The following is a 19,447-nucleotide window of genomic DNA, read 5'->3' on the forward strand; positions in this document are numbered from 1 at the left end:
TTGTGGCTTTTAGATTCTGGAATCCATCAAAATATTATCAGAATATTGGTGAGGGGAAATTATAGGAGGACACTATTTCTCAAAGACCCACTCAGGTTCATTACCTTCAATGTATTCCAGATTATTCTTCAATCACATAAAATCACGTGGCTGAAAAAAAAAAATTCTGTCATACTTCAAAATATTTTTGTTCATTGCATGTCTTCTCACATGGAAGATGGATTTCCACCAAACTGTTTATTTGAACATAGCATAATTGCTTCACGTAGAACTGAATTAGTTTCTTCTCTCTATGGAGAATTAGTGAAAGATTGACTATTCAGCTCATCAGCTATATCTCTAAGCTAATGCTTTGTGTTATCTTGAGTGCAACTGTAGTTTTACTAGTTGTGTAAAGGGTAATTTAGCAACAGCTGGTGAAAAATACAAGCATTTTGAGTCTTATAATGCTGATTTTTTAAAAAGCTAGAAAAATTGAAAATATTTATGTGTTTTAGACCACAATGGGTTAATATTTTAAGAAATGTCTGCAGTCTTATCTAGGCAACCAGTCAACAGAAGGTTCTCACATATCATACAAACCATATTATATATTTCTAGATCTTATAGTGCGGTGAGCAGCAAGTGTGAAGCAAGTTTCACTGAGTCTAATTTCTTGAAATTAACAAATCTTGTTGATAAAAGCTGAATCTTAAATATAACGAATGAAAGTTATGATGATTTTATTGCTAGGACTGCACCCATTAGGTTATTTCTTTTCCTTTTTAAAAAAATCATTTATCCGTACTATTTGTATAGATATTTGGATAAAGCAGTAGTTCTGCATAAAGTGTTTAAAAACACAGATACGTAAACAGAATATGAAATTCAAAATCCAAATCAAAAGAAATTCAAAAACATTCATTTCTCCAGCAAAAATAACCATGCTTCTCTTTAATTAAAATAAAGGTTTTTTGAAAAGTTTACTGAACGATTTTAATATATATGTACTGTGGAACTGCCATATTAAGTATGATTAATGGATATGTAAAATTTTCATTACAAACAATTGAGAAGCCAGGGAATATCATCATTATTTTATACCTAGCCCACTAATCTCCAGAAAATAACAGGTAAGACATTTTAAAAAATATTTGATATCTGCTTCTGCTTGTACATGACTTATTTATAAGTTATTCATTTGTTTTTAAAACAACGTATTAGCTATTTTTCAGAAGCCAGAGAATGTGTATCATATACCAAGGTTCCTGTCTGTCAAGACTCCCTGTTCTTTAAGGATTCAACCAGTATGACCTTTAAACTCTGCATTCTGGAATAAACTGAGGCTGCATTCTTAAGGATTGTAACCTTGATAGGCCTGACTTTTTAAAAAAGGTCTTTTGACTGTTATTGGTAGATGACAACAGTATGCAGGAGACACGGCTAGGATTGAAAAATACTTGGAGATTTTGGGAGTGGACCCTGGGAAGGATGGGATTTGGGGAGGGACCTCAGCAAGGTACAATGCCATAGAGTCCACCCTCCAAAGCAGCTGTGTCCCCCTCCCCCTGGGAACTGTTTTCTGTTGTCTGGAAATCAGTGGTAATGGAGACCTCTAGGCCCCCCCAGAGGTTGGCAACTCTAGCACATGTATATGAGTACTTTTCCTGTTAACTGTTAGGAATAGTTATTTCCACTGCTGAATCACAAATTACTTTTTGCATCCCTATTCTGCTAAACTCCTTGTTAAGTCATCTACAGGAACAACACAGAATTAACTATTCTCAGGGCTTTTTTGTAGAAAAAGGCCTGCAGGAACTCATTAGCATAATTGGTCACACCCAACAGCAGAAACTCATTAGCATATTAGGCCACGCCCTGAAAGGACAGCTCATTAGCATATTAGGCCACAGCCCCATGCCTTCCCTTGGCTTGCCTGAGTGCCCCACAGATGTGGGAAGCCTGGGCAAGCCGGCCCTTGGACAGGCCGGGGAAGGCACGAGGAGGCATTTAAATCGCTTCTCGGCCTTTTGGCTAAGATCAAGTGTAGTGTGTATTTAAATGCCCCCCGATCCTTCCAGGCCCCCTCCTGGCACACCCGCCTCGGAGTCGTTGGGGGGGATCGCTCTCCAGGCCTTCCCTCTGTAGCCACACACGCAGAGGTTTTGGCTGTAGTGGGTGTGGCCAACTCTGAAGCCAGCCAGAACTCCATTCCTGTGCGTTGCGGCCCAAAAATAAGCCTGACTATTCTCAATTCCTGTTCATTGGTTGCAGTCACACACACACTAAATAATTCACTTTCAATCCACTTTCAGTGCACTTTCCAACTCGATTGTACTGTGTGAACTGGCAAAATCCAGTTGTAAAGTGCATTGTAAGTGGGTAAGTGTGTGTGACCTCAGCCATAGAGGCCTGGTTATTATCCATTCATAATTTTGTAATGCTATTTGTGATATAGTCATACTTTTTTTTTTACAAAATATGCTTGGTGTATCATATCTTAAGCACACATGTAGTTTAAGACACCACTTACCAAAGTAATATCTCTGGTAAGATTAAAATATTAGTTTATATACTGCATTTTTTTTGTTGTTTTATAGAAATTGAATTTACTGACTTGACTGGATCTGAAGACTATGAGGTATTGTATCATCTGAAATCCTTTCCTATTTCCAAATGCCAGGATCACAAAAAGTTTGCATTAATATTGCAGCATAATCTCAAACAGAAATAACCTTCTTTTCATAGTTTCATTTGTGGAAGTATAAAAAAATGCTATAGCACTTTACTGGAACTGGTTGTTATGAAATATGTATGGCTGCCCCTGAAAATGCGTCTTCACTTACGGCTCGTCTCACCCTGCAAAGCAAAGTTTTTCCACCCCTGCTTCAGTTCACTGACTGCTATTGCAAGGGGCCCAAAAATTTGGATCGCAATGGCACTTATTTTGCACTGCTAGAATTTGCTGGGGAAGAGTGACTGCTGAGGACAGTTATTTTTGAAGGCATCGTACTCATTATTTGGTTGCTTTTTAAGTCTGGGTCATTTTAAATAATAGAATAACAATTGTTTAGACAATCAGAGATTTAGCTTTTTCCCCAAAGAACCAGAATAGACTAGATCAGACATCACGTGAAACCATGATTTTATTAAACTATGATTAGTTGATCATCTAGACAAGGACCACTAACTGTCGTTAGTTAGGGTATGTCATACTGTGGTCTGAAATTTGGTTTATTAACTATGGCTACACTTACCTGTGGTTTAATGTGACCCACAAACACAGATATTTTGACTGAATCCTGGCTTGTTCCCCTAGCCTTACTTTGTACACTCGCTGGATACAGAGATGGCTGACCAGAACAGCTCAAAACAGTGCATCTCTCTCATCTTTCATTGCCTCCCACTAGCAAATCTCCCTGATTGTACCCCCATCTCCTAGTCTACCTGGAAACAGCTGATCATACTCTGCCTAGCAGCACCCCCATTCCCCCTGCCACTGCCTTTTTAAATGCCCAGAAATACTAGCATGCTTCTTCCATACATTCATGTGGGGGAAAGCAATGCCAGTGGATCCCTGACTTGCTTAAATCACCTGCACTGAGCAAAACAGTTATTTACACCCCTACACATGCAAAGCTAAAGGGGAGTTTGAGTTTCAGTGGTTTAGAGAGATTTCAGAGACATTTCTCAGACTTGTTTTACTCTGGCCCTGTTCACACGGAGCATTTGCCCCGCGGAAGGCATGATAGTCGGCCGGATTTTCCGGGCGTGATCACACCGGAACATCTGGGAGGCGTAGCGCACCCGTGGCCAACCTGTGGCATGCCGCCGAAAATGCACATTTAAAAGGTACCTGAAACAACCTACTGGCAAATGGTTTGCCACGGGCTGCATACAGACTCCCGCAGTGCATGGCTATTCCCCCGGGTCGTTCTCTTTGCTGCGCGTGCTGACGGAGGAAACCCCGGTGTGTCGCCATTGCGTCTGATTGCCTAATGGCAGATCAGAATGCGACTGTGCAAATAGCCACGCCTCCCCCCGCGTTATCTGGCCTCTGTTGTTTTTTTGTTTTATTGCCTCCTGCTTGAAATAACTTGAAACCAGCTCTGAATCTGCTTTGCATCTTACTCACAGTGCAGGGATGTTCTTGGGCATCCATGGCAACTGCCCCTGGCTGAGTGGCACCCTTGACCACCCACAGCCCTGCCCCTCCCCCAATGGAGGAGAAAAGAAGAGAAAGAGGCAGCAGTGGCCACACCTCCCTCAAGTTTGGGTAGCAGCCAGCCAGCTTGGTGGTCACTGCATGTACGTGCGTGTGCTTTCTAGGGCTCAGACAGCAACCAGCTCAGTGGCTGCCACCCACGTGCCTTGCACAAAGTAAAGACTACCCCTGACACACTGCAGGCTTTAACAGGACTCAACACCATGTCCCTTCCCAAAATCCTTTTACACATGGTTTGTAACATTTAACCTGAAGAGGAGTTTTTGCATGCTACTGTGTATCCTTGGGTTGGCACTAATAAAAGATATGACATGGATTGGTTTTCTGGAATTTACACAAGCATCCTGTTTATAGTTCTTAATGAGAAAGTTGCTTTGGAATTTGGCAGGAGGGAGCAAGCTGGAGGGAAAGCAAACAGAACAGGTTCTCTGCATTTCTCCCATTCAAGGCTCCCTGTTGTTCTGTTCTGTGTCTGTGTGTTCAGGTTGCTTCCTGGTCAATCATCCTTTTATCTTTCCTCAGAATCCCCCTTTTCTCTGAAAACTCCACACAAGCAATTAAGTGTGAATTATTAAATAGCACACAACTTCACTGCTGGACCACTACCTAGAACATAGTTATTTTCCCCCAGCAAACCACATCCTAATCACTTCAGTAGTGATTCCCCCAAGCATATCAACACTTCAGTGCCCAAGGAGCACAGCCAGTCAACCTCTGGTTGTCTTCTTGCCATGCACAACATGGCAGCACAGTGTCGATCACATCTGAGAGAAGACAGGACTCTGATCAGGTTTCCTGTAGTAGGTCCAATCCTCTCAAATGGCTTACCAGAATAGGTGCAGAGGCTACATTTATACAAAACAGTTTTATTTCAGAGAGTATGTACAGGAGGATGAGCAGCCTCAGTAGATTTAGCAGTGGGTTTTGAAATATGTGTTGATGTGCATTGTTTTGATAAAGGCTTGTTGATATGTGAATAGCCTTCTATTTTTTCTGTTCTACAACTTGTAGTTACACTGTTAACTGCTTTGAGTCCCAGGAAATAAAACAGGATATGAATATTTTAAATAAATAACTAAATTAGTGAGGCATAACAGTGGACAGCTTTTGAGACCATTCATCAATTTATGGCTCAAGAAAGAAGTCCAAAAGGAGTTCTAAAATCTTTACCACAATAAGGCAGTAGTCAGTTCATCTGATCAAAGATTGCCTATGTCTTGTCTTCCTGCATGCATAGAGAAAGAATGGCTTATAATTCAGAGCTTCATGGAGACCCAGAGTACGGCTTAGTAAAGTGCCTGATCTCTTTCACTGCTGCCCAGCCCACACACTACTGCCCTAAATGAATGCTGCAATGTTTGGTTATGAAAGTTGCAATTATATTTGGAGCAATCAATAATTATAGTTATAACAATCTAGTCCTATTGTAACTGTTTGAAACATTTGTTAAATGTGCTTGAATTTTGTTCATTGAATTAAGCCAAAATTACTAAATTAGAAACATCTGTCATTTTAAAAAAACCTACCACAGCTATACCCTTACCATCAGTTGTGTTTGATTACACATAAGAGGTTTAAACAAAAGACCCTGTGGTCCAAAATTCGAAGTTAGTAGTAATTCCTGACTTGCAGAGTGAAAAATGTACTGCTACATTATGCATAGCTACAATGTTTATTTCAGTATAATTTATATCCTTTTATTCATATATAATTTTAAGACGTTAATTTTGCTGTATTTGTGTGTGTGTTTGTTTTCTTAAAGGAAGAAGATGAAATGGAGGAGGCAAGGGCAGGGGTGGGTGATGAAGCTGCAGTAATTACCAGCACAGATAGTGTAACAAACCAAATAAGGAAAAAAGAATTCCAGGTGACAACATCTAGCTACAGTCTGGAGAGGATGGGGACAAAATTCAATGAAGCTGGAACACACAGATACTTAGCAAGAGAGGAAGACTTATATGGAAAAAATGATCAGTCCAAAGCAATTCATCATCCAACCTCTCAGTCCTTTCCTGGAATACCAAAGGATCAAAAAGACGACTCTGTGGAATCTCACGTGGTTACTGCAATTGTCCCTCCAGCAAGCAGCTCCACCAAAGGTAATGGGGAGGAATATGCACACACTTCTGACAATGAGCAGACAAGAGTCACTGCTTCTGATAGTAGCGAAGATGATATAGAGGTTTCTGCTTTTAAACCTGATCTAGATACTGATGACTCTTGGAGTTCTAGTCCTACCACCTCTTCTAAGTGGTTCATTACTGCAGAGACATTCCCAGAAAATACCTTTAGTTCAGGAGCTCCAGAAGCAAGCATGCATGGCGATCTTTCTGAAACCTATATAAAAATTCCATCAGAGGATTTAGCACATCCAAGACCTGAAGATTCTGCAGAAGCAGTACCTGTACTTGATGGGAATTCATGGTATCTTAATGGTACAGATATTACCGCCGTCTCATTGGATACTAAGCAGTTTTTTCACACTAGTCCCCCAAATCCTGCTACAGGGCCTTATCCCAGTGGTCCCGTGCTTTCGCAAGATGCTTCTGCTGTGGATGTAGAATTGCCAAGTTCTCCAACTTTTGCTTACTCTCCTGCTGAGTTGTCACCTTACTCTGTCTCTGCCAATCCTGAAGAACATGGCTCTGCTACTGCTCCCAATGAGGCACTCTCTCAGACAACTCAACCAGTGTATAATGGTGAGATATCACTTCAACCTTCCTACAGTAGTGAAGTGTTTCCTCTAGTCACCCCTTTATTGTCTGGTGCTCAGATGCTCGGCACTTCCCCTGCTGCATCAAGTAGTGGTGTCACCTTGCATGCTACACCTGTATTTCCCAGTGTTGGTGTGTCATTTGAATCCACCCTGTCTTCTTATGATGATGTGCCCTTGCTTCCATTTTCCTCTGCTTCCTCCAATAGTAAAATGTTTCACCATCTGTATATGGTTTCACAAACATTCCCACAAGCTGCTGCAGCCATTGAGAGTGATAAGGTCTCTCTGCATGCTTCTCTGACATTGCAAGAACGTGGCGTATTAATGCAGTCAAGCCTGGCTCAGTTTCCTGATGTGACATCACATCAGACAGTCCGCAGTGCTTCAGAGACATTGATATTTGATCATGATAGAACTCGCTTGTCCCACGCTGAAACACGCAGCAGTGATTTAGATATGCATGCAGTGTCTACAATGTCTGAACTTACCTATGCTTTATCTAGTAATGTGGGCTCTCTCCAAACTATCGCTGCATCCTATTACTCTTCAGAATTCACTCATGATTCTGTTGGCACCTTTCAACAGGGTCTGCTGTTTAGCAGCTATAGCAGTGTGCTGGTGCATAAGTCTTCTTCTGCAATCCTGCAAGCTGACCCTTTGCTGCAGCCTACATGTTCTTTGTCTAGTGAAACGGAACAGTCTGATGCATATTCTGGTAGTGAGTCCCCTTTGCCTGACACAAATATTTTGTCTATGCTTAAAGCTTCTGAGCATGATCCTTCTGGTGAATTGATAGGCAGCACACCTGGGTTTAATAGTGATGTTGAGACACTGCGCAAAAACAGTGTGATACATGGATATGACCGAGAACTGCAAATTCCTTCTTCTTTCAGTGAAGTGGCTTCCCCTGCTGGAAGTGATATGCTGACTGAACTTCCAACAGCAGTTTCTAGTGATGACACTAATCAGCAGGATACAGCCTTGCAAGAAATCCTCATTACTGTTTCTAGTGCAAAGGGAATCCTTCCAGTGTCTTTTGCTTTTCCTGTTACTAAAGTGTTTGATTCTGATGTTATTAAGCTCTCAGAAAGTCATGTTCCTATCCAGCCTTTGTGTGTTACAACCCCAGCCTTTGATGAAACTTTGCTTAAGCCTGTGCTTAGTGCAATCTCAGAGCAAGCTTTCTCTACCCCTGCTTCTAGCAACATAGTGTCTCCTTCCACCCAACAGTATGTTTATGAGGCTTCAGCTACATTAAGTAATAACCCAATGCTGCAAACTTCCTTTCAGACGTCTGATGATGGTATACTGCTTAGAACTGTGCCTAGCAATCCAGTACCGATTAGGAAAAACACCAGGGCTGATAACGGTAGTTCTGCATTTGACCAAATATTGCACCAAATGGCACCAGGTTTTGCTGCAAATAAAACAGTGTCACGTTCTACATCGGACTCATCTGCTGTAAATAGCCCACATACTACCAATAATGAAAGTTTAACTGTTTCTGATGCAAGGCATGAATATGTTTCCCATGGTTTGGTTAACAGCGAAGACATACACCAGATTGTCCCTTCATTGCACAGTAATTCTGAGTCATATCAGTCAACCAGTTTAGAAAGTACAAATGCCTTTCCCCCCAAAGCAGTGAACACAGTGACTACCCCTGTCTTGCCAAATGATGTGTTACAAAATACAGCTATTTATGCCACCAGCCATAGTCTTTCAGGTGTTTCTCAAAAGGATGAGGTTCTCATCTCTTATTCAGGTTCAAATATTGTTGATATTGCAGATCCTGTGCCAGAAGTAACTTCTAATTCCATTCATGCCTTTACAAATGTACCAGATATGTATGTTACCTTTTCAGCCAATTCTCCCAGCACTGAAGGTAATATTACTTTAAACACATTTTTAACTCCCACTAAAGTAACTGCTCAGTTGTCGACTGCTGCTAATTCTGATGCTGATTTGTGGCCTTCTATTGTTGACGAGGATTATGATGAGTATGATAGTGGCTTGCCTATGAATGGCTGTCATGCATGCATTTCCCATAGAGACACTCAGGAGGAGATAGATGAACCAGATGCAAAGGTAAACTTTGTGAATGGTCAGCATAATCTAATTATAAATTCACATACTGAACTATCTGAAGAAGAGGAAGAAGAGAAAAAAGCTGCAGTCACTCCATCAGATCATAGGATAACCCATGATGTGGACCAGAGGAAACACATACCACTCTCAGGATTGGCTTTGAAAATCAAGGCTAAAAAACAGAGTGATCCATCCACATTGGACAATCAGATTCAGACTGTTAGCCACCCATTGCAAAAGGCACCAAAGTCTAAGTCATGGGCAGTTTTGGCAAGTGATGAAGAGAGTGGTTCTGGTCTAGGTACCCCAGAGCCCCTTAATGAGAATGAGACATCAACAGATTTCAGTTTTTCTGACCTTAATGACCATGACTCTGAGGGGACAGTTGGAGCAGGTAACTCAAAATTAACTTCTGGATCACAACAGTCATCTATAGCAACTATACCTAGTGGTCACTCGCCAGTATTCAACATTTCTGAGGCAGGTTAGTTATGGCTGTCTGTTGCTTCACTTTGCAAAGCTGTAGCATCATTCTGCTACAGAGTATGAAGGGAAGTTATCGACATAACATGTTGAACATATTTCAGTTCCAGGATCGATAGAATGGAAGAGTGTTGAAGAACTGAAATAAGTTACTTGTGTATGTAATACTAGATTCAAATCTGCCAGCTAATTTTTTAAAATTCAGTGTTTCTTCCAATTATGACAGTAAGAACAATATTCTGCATTCCAAGGATACATCTACATTTCAAGTTATAGCTATCGTGATCTGTCCAAATTATCTTCGGAATTATTCTTTTCTAAGAATGCTGACAATTTTTAAAGGTTTCCTAACACCTTAAATAACAGTGAACAATGTCTGGAGCTGGAACAATGACAGCTTAAACTCTTTAATTTTGCAGTATACATACTAAAATTATAGTTTTCTATTTCAAACCTAAGAATATTTTGCCTATCAAAATATTTAGTTGTTATATATGGCTTGAGGCATGGTATAATTTTTGGTTATGTATTTTGCATGTTCTTCAGATGGTAAGGTAAAAGATGTTTTATCATATTACTGTCTAGAAAAACATTTTAATGCTTTTTCCTTCTTTAGGTGTGAATAGTTTGCAAAATATCATGAACTTAGTTCTAACTATGCCTAATCTGCTGCTTTTTTTCTCCTAAAATTTCTAATTGTACTGTCAGCTGAAATAAAAATTAGATCTCTTAGAAATTCTAAGAAATTAAAACAATGTTGAAATTATATTGGATACCAATTTATCTGATGTGGCTTCCCCAAAAGAACCATGGGAATTGTAGTTTTAGAGAGAGGCCCTGAGAATTCTTTGTTAAAGATTCCTCACCTTTTACAGACCTGTAGTCCCCAGTATTCTTAAAAGATGAAATGAAAGTTAAACCAGTATGAATTTGTAGCATATATATCCTGATTTTAAAAGGATAATTGATGAAATCCCCAATCTGTACCAACAAGCTACATTTATTTGAATGTATTTCCAACAGGGGGCAGCATTAGCAAGCTAATTCCCTTAAACTGGTGTCTGGAAAGCTTGCAAATGCCTGTGGATTCAAACATTTGCATAACTTTGGTTATAGGAAAGCAATACGGAAGAATTTTGAAAAATACACATTTATCCTATTGCAGAATTGTTTGCTTCACTGGGGATACACAGATGTATATGACTTAAAGAAGAGCAAATGGAAACACACACAGAGAGTATGTGAAAAGCATATAGGTTTGCAGTACTGAGTTGTTTTCTGCATAAAATCATTCCCGAATGTAAAAGGTTAAAGAGAAAAATCAAGATCTCGGTTTCCAAGGGTGTAAGGGAACCCCTTGCCTCTCAGTGCTCTCCCCACTCCCCCACCCCTTTGGTGCTGGAGCCGCAAAATCACTCCTAAATGTAAAATGTTAAAGAGAAAAATTAAGATCTCAGTTACTATGTTACACTAGTAGCTGTAGCTAAATGTAAAATCCCTCATTGTAATTAACACAAAGGGGCTCTAAAAGGATGGTTTGAAAGAGCTGTGTATAATACTACTTAGGCAATAGCTCTTGTTAGCAATTGAGACTGTCTTTTCTCATTAAAGCACTTCCATGGGAATGATTTCCTTCTGACATATGCTTTATTTTTCTTCTGGTCTAGCAGCGATTTAAACATTGTTCTATCAGAAGGTCTTTTGCTACTCAGCTATGGATGTCTAGTTAAATCTGTTCTTCATATGACAGTAATAAACACTGAATTTTTAAAAATGTAACATTAAGGGTCTCTCCTTGTTAAGGAGAGGAATTAAACATGTTGTGGCGGTGTGGTATGATTTATAAATATTTGTGAATTCATATTTTGACCTCAAATCTTTATCTATTTAAGCCCACAAGCAAGTGCTCTGCTAGGGGAACACAGCTTCCTGCCTCCCTGTACTGCACACAAAACTACTTTTGAGTGTTGGAGGGCCTCTTGAGATCACTGTGAGATGGGGGGGTGGAGATGCATCATGAACAGAAAGTTCAATAACTTGCAGATCACTGCTTTGTGTATGTAGAAGTGCCTTCTGCTTGTGCTAGTGGCATTTTTGGATGCCAATGCATATAGCTGTTATTGTTTGTTTGTTTTAGTGCAAAAATACTTCATATACCTTATTTTAAAAATTCTTACAACAATCCTTTAAGGGAGACCAGTATTATTATCCCCTCCTAGTATAGAAGGAGGACTACAGCAAAACTTACTTACATCCACCTTTGTGTTCATGGTTGAGATAAGATTCAAATTTCCTAACTCACCTCTCACCTTTTAATTGTTATACTGTACCAGGTCTGCTTTAACACTCCCCATGTAGAATGGCTTCATTAGTAAATAATCTTAGCAGAACTTACTGTAAGAGAAAAGTCCATAATGCCACAACATTCAATATTTTATCTTGGTCGAGGACTTATTATAAGGTACCTCTTTGGTCATGGGGAGCGTTTTTGCAAATGGGTCCTGTGTTTTGATATACATGAAAATACACTTCGAGAACACCTGATGTGTTTACCTACTAAATCAAAGAGGTATTTCATATGTTACACGTGGAGTCCAGGTTAATCAAAACTTTTTTGAGTCTGAAGCCAGTTTACCTTCCTGGGGTGAAACCACATGTGTGTTTTGGAAACTTAACACAGGTATTGGTTTCTTAATGCATCTGTTAGTGCCCAAATGTACACACATACTGTTTGTAAGACACTGTCAATTATGATTTTGTTCTAATGTAGCGACACTGGCTTGGACCACCAGTAGTTGCTGCAGCAGTCCCTTACCATTTTCACACAGGCATTCATTCTACTTAATGAGAAAAGTTGTTTCCTAAATTGATAAGTTTGTGAGGAGATCATCAGGTATAGAGCTAAGTACACGATGAAGTAGACTAGAGCAGGCCTCAGATAGTATAAATGCTTTTAGAGTGCTCTTCAAATGTGCAAGAGAATTCAGTGCTTCGTGCATATTACCAGTTCTGTTGTAATGGGTTCAGAAGTTAACCATAGGTTTAAATATGGTATATAGACAAAAACTATCTAAGGTGCATTCAGATTTCTTTCAAGGGGAGGAGGGGGTAATTTTCCCATTTGAAACCTGCGATCTACGGTAAAGTTAGTTGCAAGACTGAACATTATTTTTATACTTTTTAGACTCTCTTTTCCCACTCAGCTCACAATAGGGCCTCTTTCTGAACAAAGAATGCTATTACTCCAAGTATGTTGAGATATCAAACTATACAACCACCATATTCTTGATTGCTGTAATTAATATCCCACCTGCCCTTAACAACAGCTTAACACAAGGAAATTAAGCAGGTGAATCTTACTCTGTCATGAATCTCCATTTTGTTTCTGCATCTCAGGCTGCTATTTAAGGCACAGAAGGAAGTTGTATTTGTTTGTTTTAACTGATGACCTTATTTCTTAAATCATATCTTGAACAGTGAAATATTATGTAAGTATCTTCTTATCTCCAGTGTAAAATCACAGCTGTGTGTGATGGGAAAACCATCTCTTCATTTAGAACATGCAGTTTAATACCTAGAATTAATTTTTAAAATATATCAGATTATCAGCTGTGCATTTTGCATATATTATCCAATACTGGGCATATTTAACTAAGCAGTTTCCATTGAAATAATTTTGTAAATACAGAAAAAAGAAAATTGATACAAGTTATGAAACAGCTAATATTTATTTCTATATTATATTATATGTCTTTATGTCATATTATATTTATTTGTTATATTTCTTTCATATATTCTGCCTTCTCCCCACCCATGGAGCTCAAGGAGTTGTGCATAGGGTGTCCCAGGCAGTATCCCATTCTGTCACTGGCCAGATCTTTACCTATTAAGCCTCCAGACCATGTCCTTTTACATGCTCATTCATTGCATTCTACTAAAAGCTCTGCAGTAGCACTAAAAATAGCGAACTCCTTGAACAGAATAGTTCACCAGATAAGAATACATCGATTTTGCTAATAGTTACACTTGTCCAAAAATTCTCAGGATCTCAATGCACATTGTGAGCTCTTTCTGCCAGTTCACCTCCCTATTTTGGAGAGCTCTGCTTGCAAAAGGTGTTTTCCAGGAGCAGCTGTCTGAATGCATCACAGATGTACCTCAGAGTCACTGAATGGAAAGCTATAAATGATAAATTTAAAGAAACACTTTCCTAATTTTTCCTAAGGAAGCTGTTACTGATCTTTAGGATTCTTGCCCGAAGTGTACATGCATACGAAAGCTTATACTCAGAATTAAAGTTTGTTGGTCTTAAAGGTGCCTCTGAACTCAAACTTTATTCTGTGTGTTCAGTCCTTCTTAGTCACCTTTCCTGGGGTGGACATTGATACCCCACCATCACCACCTGTAATTGCTTTCTAGTTTATTTCAATAAAGAGGACAGCTTTGTGTATGATTCTTTGGTTTATGCATTTCCAGTTCTATTTGAATGCATGTGGAAGCCAGTGCACAGAAACTCCTCAGTGCATGCGCATGGCTTTGGATTTGTATAGAGATGACCAGCAGCTTGTGGGCTAAGCAGGGTATTTATCATTTCTGTTTCCAGTTTCCTTGTTTTCTTTGAAAAATCGTTATGATAGATTCTGCAGTAATGTTTTTCATTTAAGTTGGAAACTGTATGGACAACATTGATATAAAATTTGATTTCAATAGAATAATGCAGAAAAACAAATTTTAAAAACTCTACCATTTCTATTGTTCTACGAATCAAAATGTTGAACTTTGATTTTAAGAAGATATTCTAAATCCCTCTATTTTCTTATGGCATTTACTAGAACAACTTTCCAATACACATTTTGATTCTCAAGGAAGACCCTGTGGAAGACACTTACAGTGCAATCCTAAGCAAAGCTACACCCTTCTAAGGTCACTTAAATCAATGGGCTTATAGAAAGGTATAACTCTGTTTAGGATTGCACTGTAAATAGCATAGGGCAAATAGAAACATGTGTGACTTGTAGAAATCTGTTTTTACATGGGGACAGGGCAGATAAGGAATGCTTACAAAATTATCAAGAAAACCCTGACTTTGTGGCCTGACTTAAGATGTTTAAATGTTAGAAAAATACATCAACAACTTTAAAGTATTTTTTTCTGTTATGAAAGTTAAGAATTAGGCAGGCTACCTAATTAAAACAACAACACAAATTGAAACTATCTTTTATTCTTGGCACTAACTTGTTAATATAAAACTGCATCAAACTTCTCTTTGTTTTTATCCCTCTTCCAAGAAAAAAGGGGGAAATGCAGTAGTTGGAAAATGAAATTCTGCATTGCTGTGGTATGGAGCTGTCTAAGCTATGATCCTGTGCTTTGCCCTCTGTCTGCTTATTTGCTTTAAACTGGTTTGCAAATATATATGTTTTCTGCAGTAAAAAAAATAGAATGGTAAGTGACTTAGGACCTTTGAATCATGGTCAGTTGTGCTGCGCCTATTGGCAAAGTTTAAATACAAATTGTTTCAATTTTCTCCGACTACAGAGGCAAGTAATAGTAGCCATGACCTTCTAATAGGTCTCGCTGAACAGAAGACAGTAATACCACTTGTGGTCGTATCAGCTCTGACTTTCATCTGTCTAGTGATTCTTGTTGGTATTCTCATATACTGGAGGTAAGATTTTAGTGTTACTTTTTATCTCTGCTATTGCTGTCTCTATTAGTCCAGCTTTTCCATCCTGGTTGGGGCTCATTTTCTTGAGGCAGGTCTCGTGTGTAATATGTTTTATTGTGAATCAGCACATGCCTTTATGAAGCTGTAGGGTAAAAACCAAATGGTGCCCATCTCACCTATGAAAGTAGCTGCTTATAATAACAATGCAGAAAAATTAAAGAAATGGTACAATAATATTGCTGAGCCTAAATGTATGTGTACAGAATAGCTTATGTTGCAATAGCTAAAGCAGAACACTGTGCAGAACAAATGTGACAAAGGGGGGTGGAATTCGGCTGAATTTGGATTTGGGTATTTCTGACCCGAAAATATTCGGTATTCCAGAATATTCCCGAATACCAGTATTGATATTGTACTGGTATTTGGGTTAATACTTGGGATACCGAATATATTTGGCTCCTTAATACCCTATGGGGACTGCTGTTCCCATAGGGTATAGTGGAGAACAGATTTAAAGTTTAAATCCCTGCTGAGTTGACTCGGATCGCTGCTGCAGCACAACTCTGCAACTCAACACAGCAAGCATTTAAAGTTTAATTCCCCATTGAATTGAGTTGTGTTGCCTTTTGCTGGCCACCGCAAGTAAACCTGGAAGGTTCAGCCTTCCAGGTTCACTCACGGCTTGGCTTGCCAAACACATTTAAAGGGACCGTCCCTTTAAATGCATCAGGTTCCTCCTGCCCCATGGTTTAAACAATGGGCCAAGAGAAGTTGTCCCCGGGATCTAGCATGCCCGGGGAGGGCTTTCCCTCCTCACCGCACAGACCCGGCTGGGAGAACTTCCTATGCAGGGTGGTTTAAACCACCTTACAGAAAAAGCTGTTCCAAGGATCAGTGTGGGTGGGGAGGGCTCTCCCTGTCCACCACACAGACCCAACTTGGGAGGGCTTCTTCTTCGGGGTGGTTTAAACCACCCCGCAGAAGAAGCTGGCCCCAGGATTTGTGCATGCCAGGAGGGCTCTCCCTCCCTGCCACACAGATCCAGCGTGGGAGAACTTCTTTTATTGGGTGGCTTAAACCACCCGCAGAAGAAGCTGGCTCCAGGATCTGCATGCAGAGGGAGACCTCTGTCTCTCCCTGCACGCAGACCTGGCTGGGAGAGGATCGGCTGGGGTAGCAGGAGCTCTGAGCTGCTGCTGCCCCGGGTGATCCTGGGGTAGCTCCTCTTGCAGCTTGGTTTAAACCAAGATCTGAAGGCCCAGGGGGTCTGCGGGCCCCTCCTCATTCCAAAATCAGTCCATCTTGCCTGATGTGTAAATTTTTTATTGGTTTCTCTGTGTGTGTTTGGAAAACAATGTGGAATGGCAGCTGTGTTCCCTCCCCCCCCCCGATTGACCAAACACACACCCCCACCCTTATCTGCCATAGTGGCTTTGTACTTGTCTGTAGTACTGTGTATAAATAAGATATTCTCATTTGGCCACCAAATGAGAAGGGAGCACTCACTGGAGAAGACCCTGATGCTGGGAAAGATTGAAGGTCAAAGAAGACGGGGACGGCAAAGGATGAGATGGTTAGACAGTGTCCTAGATTCAATGAACATGAAATTGAGCAAACTTCAGAGGACGGCAGAAGACAGGAAGGCCTGGCGTGATCTGGTCCATGGGGTCGCAAAGAGTCAGACTCGACTGTGCGACTGAACAACAACAAAGATGAGCCAGCCAGTCCTTCCCTTGTCTCTGGAGTCAGGCCACAGCTGCGGTGCAACTCTAGTGAGGGGATGGAAGGGGTTTAAACTTTAAAAACCCTTCCCTTCTCTCTGGAGTTGCACCGCAGCTGCAGCCCCACTCCAGGAGGGGATGGAAGGGGTTTAAATTTTAAACCTCTTCCCTTCACTTGCAATACCCAAATAAAAGCTGAAACCTGTCACGCCCTTCTGAGTTTACAAATTACAATGTTGGCTGGCACTTAATGATTATAAGAGTATGGGTTCCTGCTTATTTTCTGTCTGAATGATTTTGCGACCTTGATGAAGTCTTCAAAAAGTGTTTTTTATATCTGGTTGTACATTGTCACAGCCGCAGCATCGCTGACACAGAGAACAAGTAATTTTTTGAACATCTCCAATTGAACCTTTTTAGTCACCTTGAAAAAGCCTTTCCATGTAGCTTATTTGTTACTGGAATGTGTTCTGAACTGTAATGTGTTCTGAAATTTGTATGGTATAACTCTTAATGGATATTGTAGAAATACTGTATGACTCTTAGTAGTGGATGTAATTAGCAAGTAACCCTGATGGAATGAGTACTAGTAGAAAACTGATAAATTTTTGAATATATTTATTATATCGTTACACATGGTGTTTTCTTGTTTTTGTGTGTGTTCTGCATGTCTGAAATTGGCTGTCGCATACTTTAAATGCAGATTGGGTTTACATTAGGGCTGTGCACTTCAAAAATTTTCATTTTAATTTAAGGTTGGTGTGTGTGTGGTTTTAAGGGCATGGTTTTTAGTATGTCAGTATTTCAAGAGGAGGTTTGTTATTGGGATTATTTTTGGCAAGTCTCAGGTCTGGGTATCTTGTGCATACCCCCTTCCCAGGCAGCAGGAGTGGATAGGGAGGGATGGAGAGAGGAAACATGCCCCAGCTGTCAGCTGCTTTAGAGGGCCATTGTTTTCTATGAGAAGACCTGGCCTCCAAATGCATTGAAAATAATGGCCCTTTAAAACTTAAAGGGACAGTGCACTACCAAGCATCTGGGGTGCACTGGTAGACCTGGCCTTTAAGGCTAGGTCTCCTGTCCATAGACAGTCTAATTATTCCATACGGACAGTGGACATGGCCTTTTGCATTCAGAGGCCAGGTGTTCTCATGAAAATAATGACCCAAACATCTAAGAGCCAGGCTGAGCTCCCTCCCTCCTTGTGTTTTTCTGAAACCTAAAGCACTCCCAAAATTCTGAGAGATAAATTATCATTATGCCCAGAATCTCAGAAATGTTTGGAGATACCCAACCAGAAACAGCTAATTTCAGGTTTAATTTTGACTCAGGTATATAAAAAAGTACATCTGTAGTTTACATAGAACATAGTCCCAACTAAAATGTGATCCCCCCCCCCCCATAGATATCGGTGTTCACACATACAGCTGTGAGTCATCCACTATTAAGTAATCAGGAAATATGTATGTGAACCAGCCCATAAAAGAGAAGTGTACAACGGACCGCTCATCTTTTTTTTTAAATCTACATTTACCTTCAATTTGTGATGGATGTTTTCGTGAGGGTTTATGGCTAACCATCTGCATTTTGTTGACAAGCTATTCTGTAGCTTTTCAATATGACATGACTGTTCATACTCATCTTCCAAAAGGTTTTATCTGCCAGACTAAAAGGTCTTTGAAAGAAAACACTGTCCTAAACTGTAAAACCAGTATTGCATGGTGTTCTTTCAGTAATCCTACATGTGTTCTGATTTTGTTCTTTACAGATGATTGTGTGTTCATTTTGTTTCTTTTCATATATATGTACACATTTTATTTATACACACACACACACCGTTTTGTAACTTTAATCTTTCAAAATCAAACAAATATCCTATTAAGGATAATATCTCTTAGATTATGATGAATTTAATCCTTTGTGTCTTTTCAGTGTACCACAAAATAGAATTTGTAATTCTGTTTCGTTAATCTGAAACAGAAATTGCATAGACCACAAGAGGTCACTAAGATTTTCCTTATTTTTCTGTAATAGAGTAACTGAATATGATTTCAGGAAATAAAAGCCTACCCAGTGTTGCACATAGTTTCTGTTAAAGTCTTGGGGATCTTTGGAAAACTCACCTCTCTTTAAAAATACTGGGTCATTAAAATGTCATTTTAGATGCACTCCTGTTTGGACACATAGAATATGTGGTACAATGAATGCATCAATACTGTAGGCCATTCTCCATTTTTTCATCTAGCAGAACTTTCTTTGAGAACTGGTTCACAATTGCATGTCTCACATTTCCACAAGAATACATGCAATAGAACCTTTCCCTAAAAGAACAAGGGGTAAGTCACATAGCATGCAGAAAGTTCCATGATCTCCAGATTTTTATTTTTATTTTGCTATATGTAGCCCTGAAAGGGAGAACTGCTAATTTGGTCAGGATATGACTGTGATCATTTAACATTTTTCCACATTCAATTTCCCCCATTTAAATGGCCCCTCTAATGTTGCTATTTGGTCTCACGGATGGTAGAGGAGAAATACTGGTGCCTATATCATGCCTATATTTTCCC

At 39.8% G+C, this 19,447-nt stretch overlaps 1 protein-coding gene across 1 annotated transcript in view; it reads left to right on the top strand.

Annotated features, from left to right (window-relative positions):
* Positions 1-19,447, top strand: part of PTPRZ1 (protein tyrosine phosphatase, receptor type Z1) — a 194,514-nt gene that overhangs the window by 138,382 nt on the left and 36,685 nt on the right. Inside the window, exons 11-13 of the mRNA XM_015412036.1 lie at positions 2,580-2,620; positions 5,967-6,903; positions 15,030-15,159. Coding sequence (XP_015267522.1) covers positions 2,580-2,620; positions 5,967-6,903; positions 15,030-15,159 — 1,108 coding nt within the window. The remainder of the gene's footprint in view (positions 1-2,579; positions 2,621-5,966; positions 6,904-15,029; positions 15,160-19,447) is intronic.

The sequence above is a fragment of the Gekko japonicus genome, unplaced genomic scaffold (genome assembly GCF_001447785.1).
Source record: "Gekko japonicus isolate JY-2015 unplaced genomic scaffold, Gekko_japonicus_V1.1 scaffold1122, whole genome shotgun sequence".
In the NCBI taxonomy this organism is placed as follows: Eukaryota; Metazoa; Chordata; class Lepidosauria; order Squamata; family Gekkonidae; genus Gekko; species Gekko japonicus.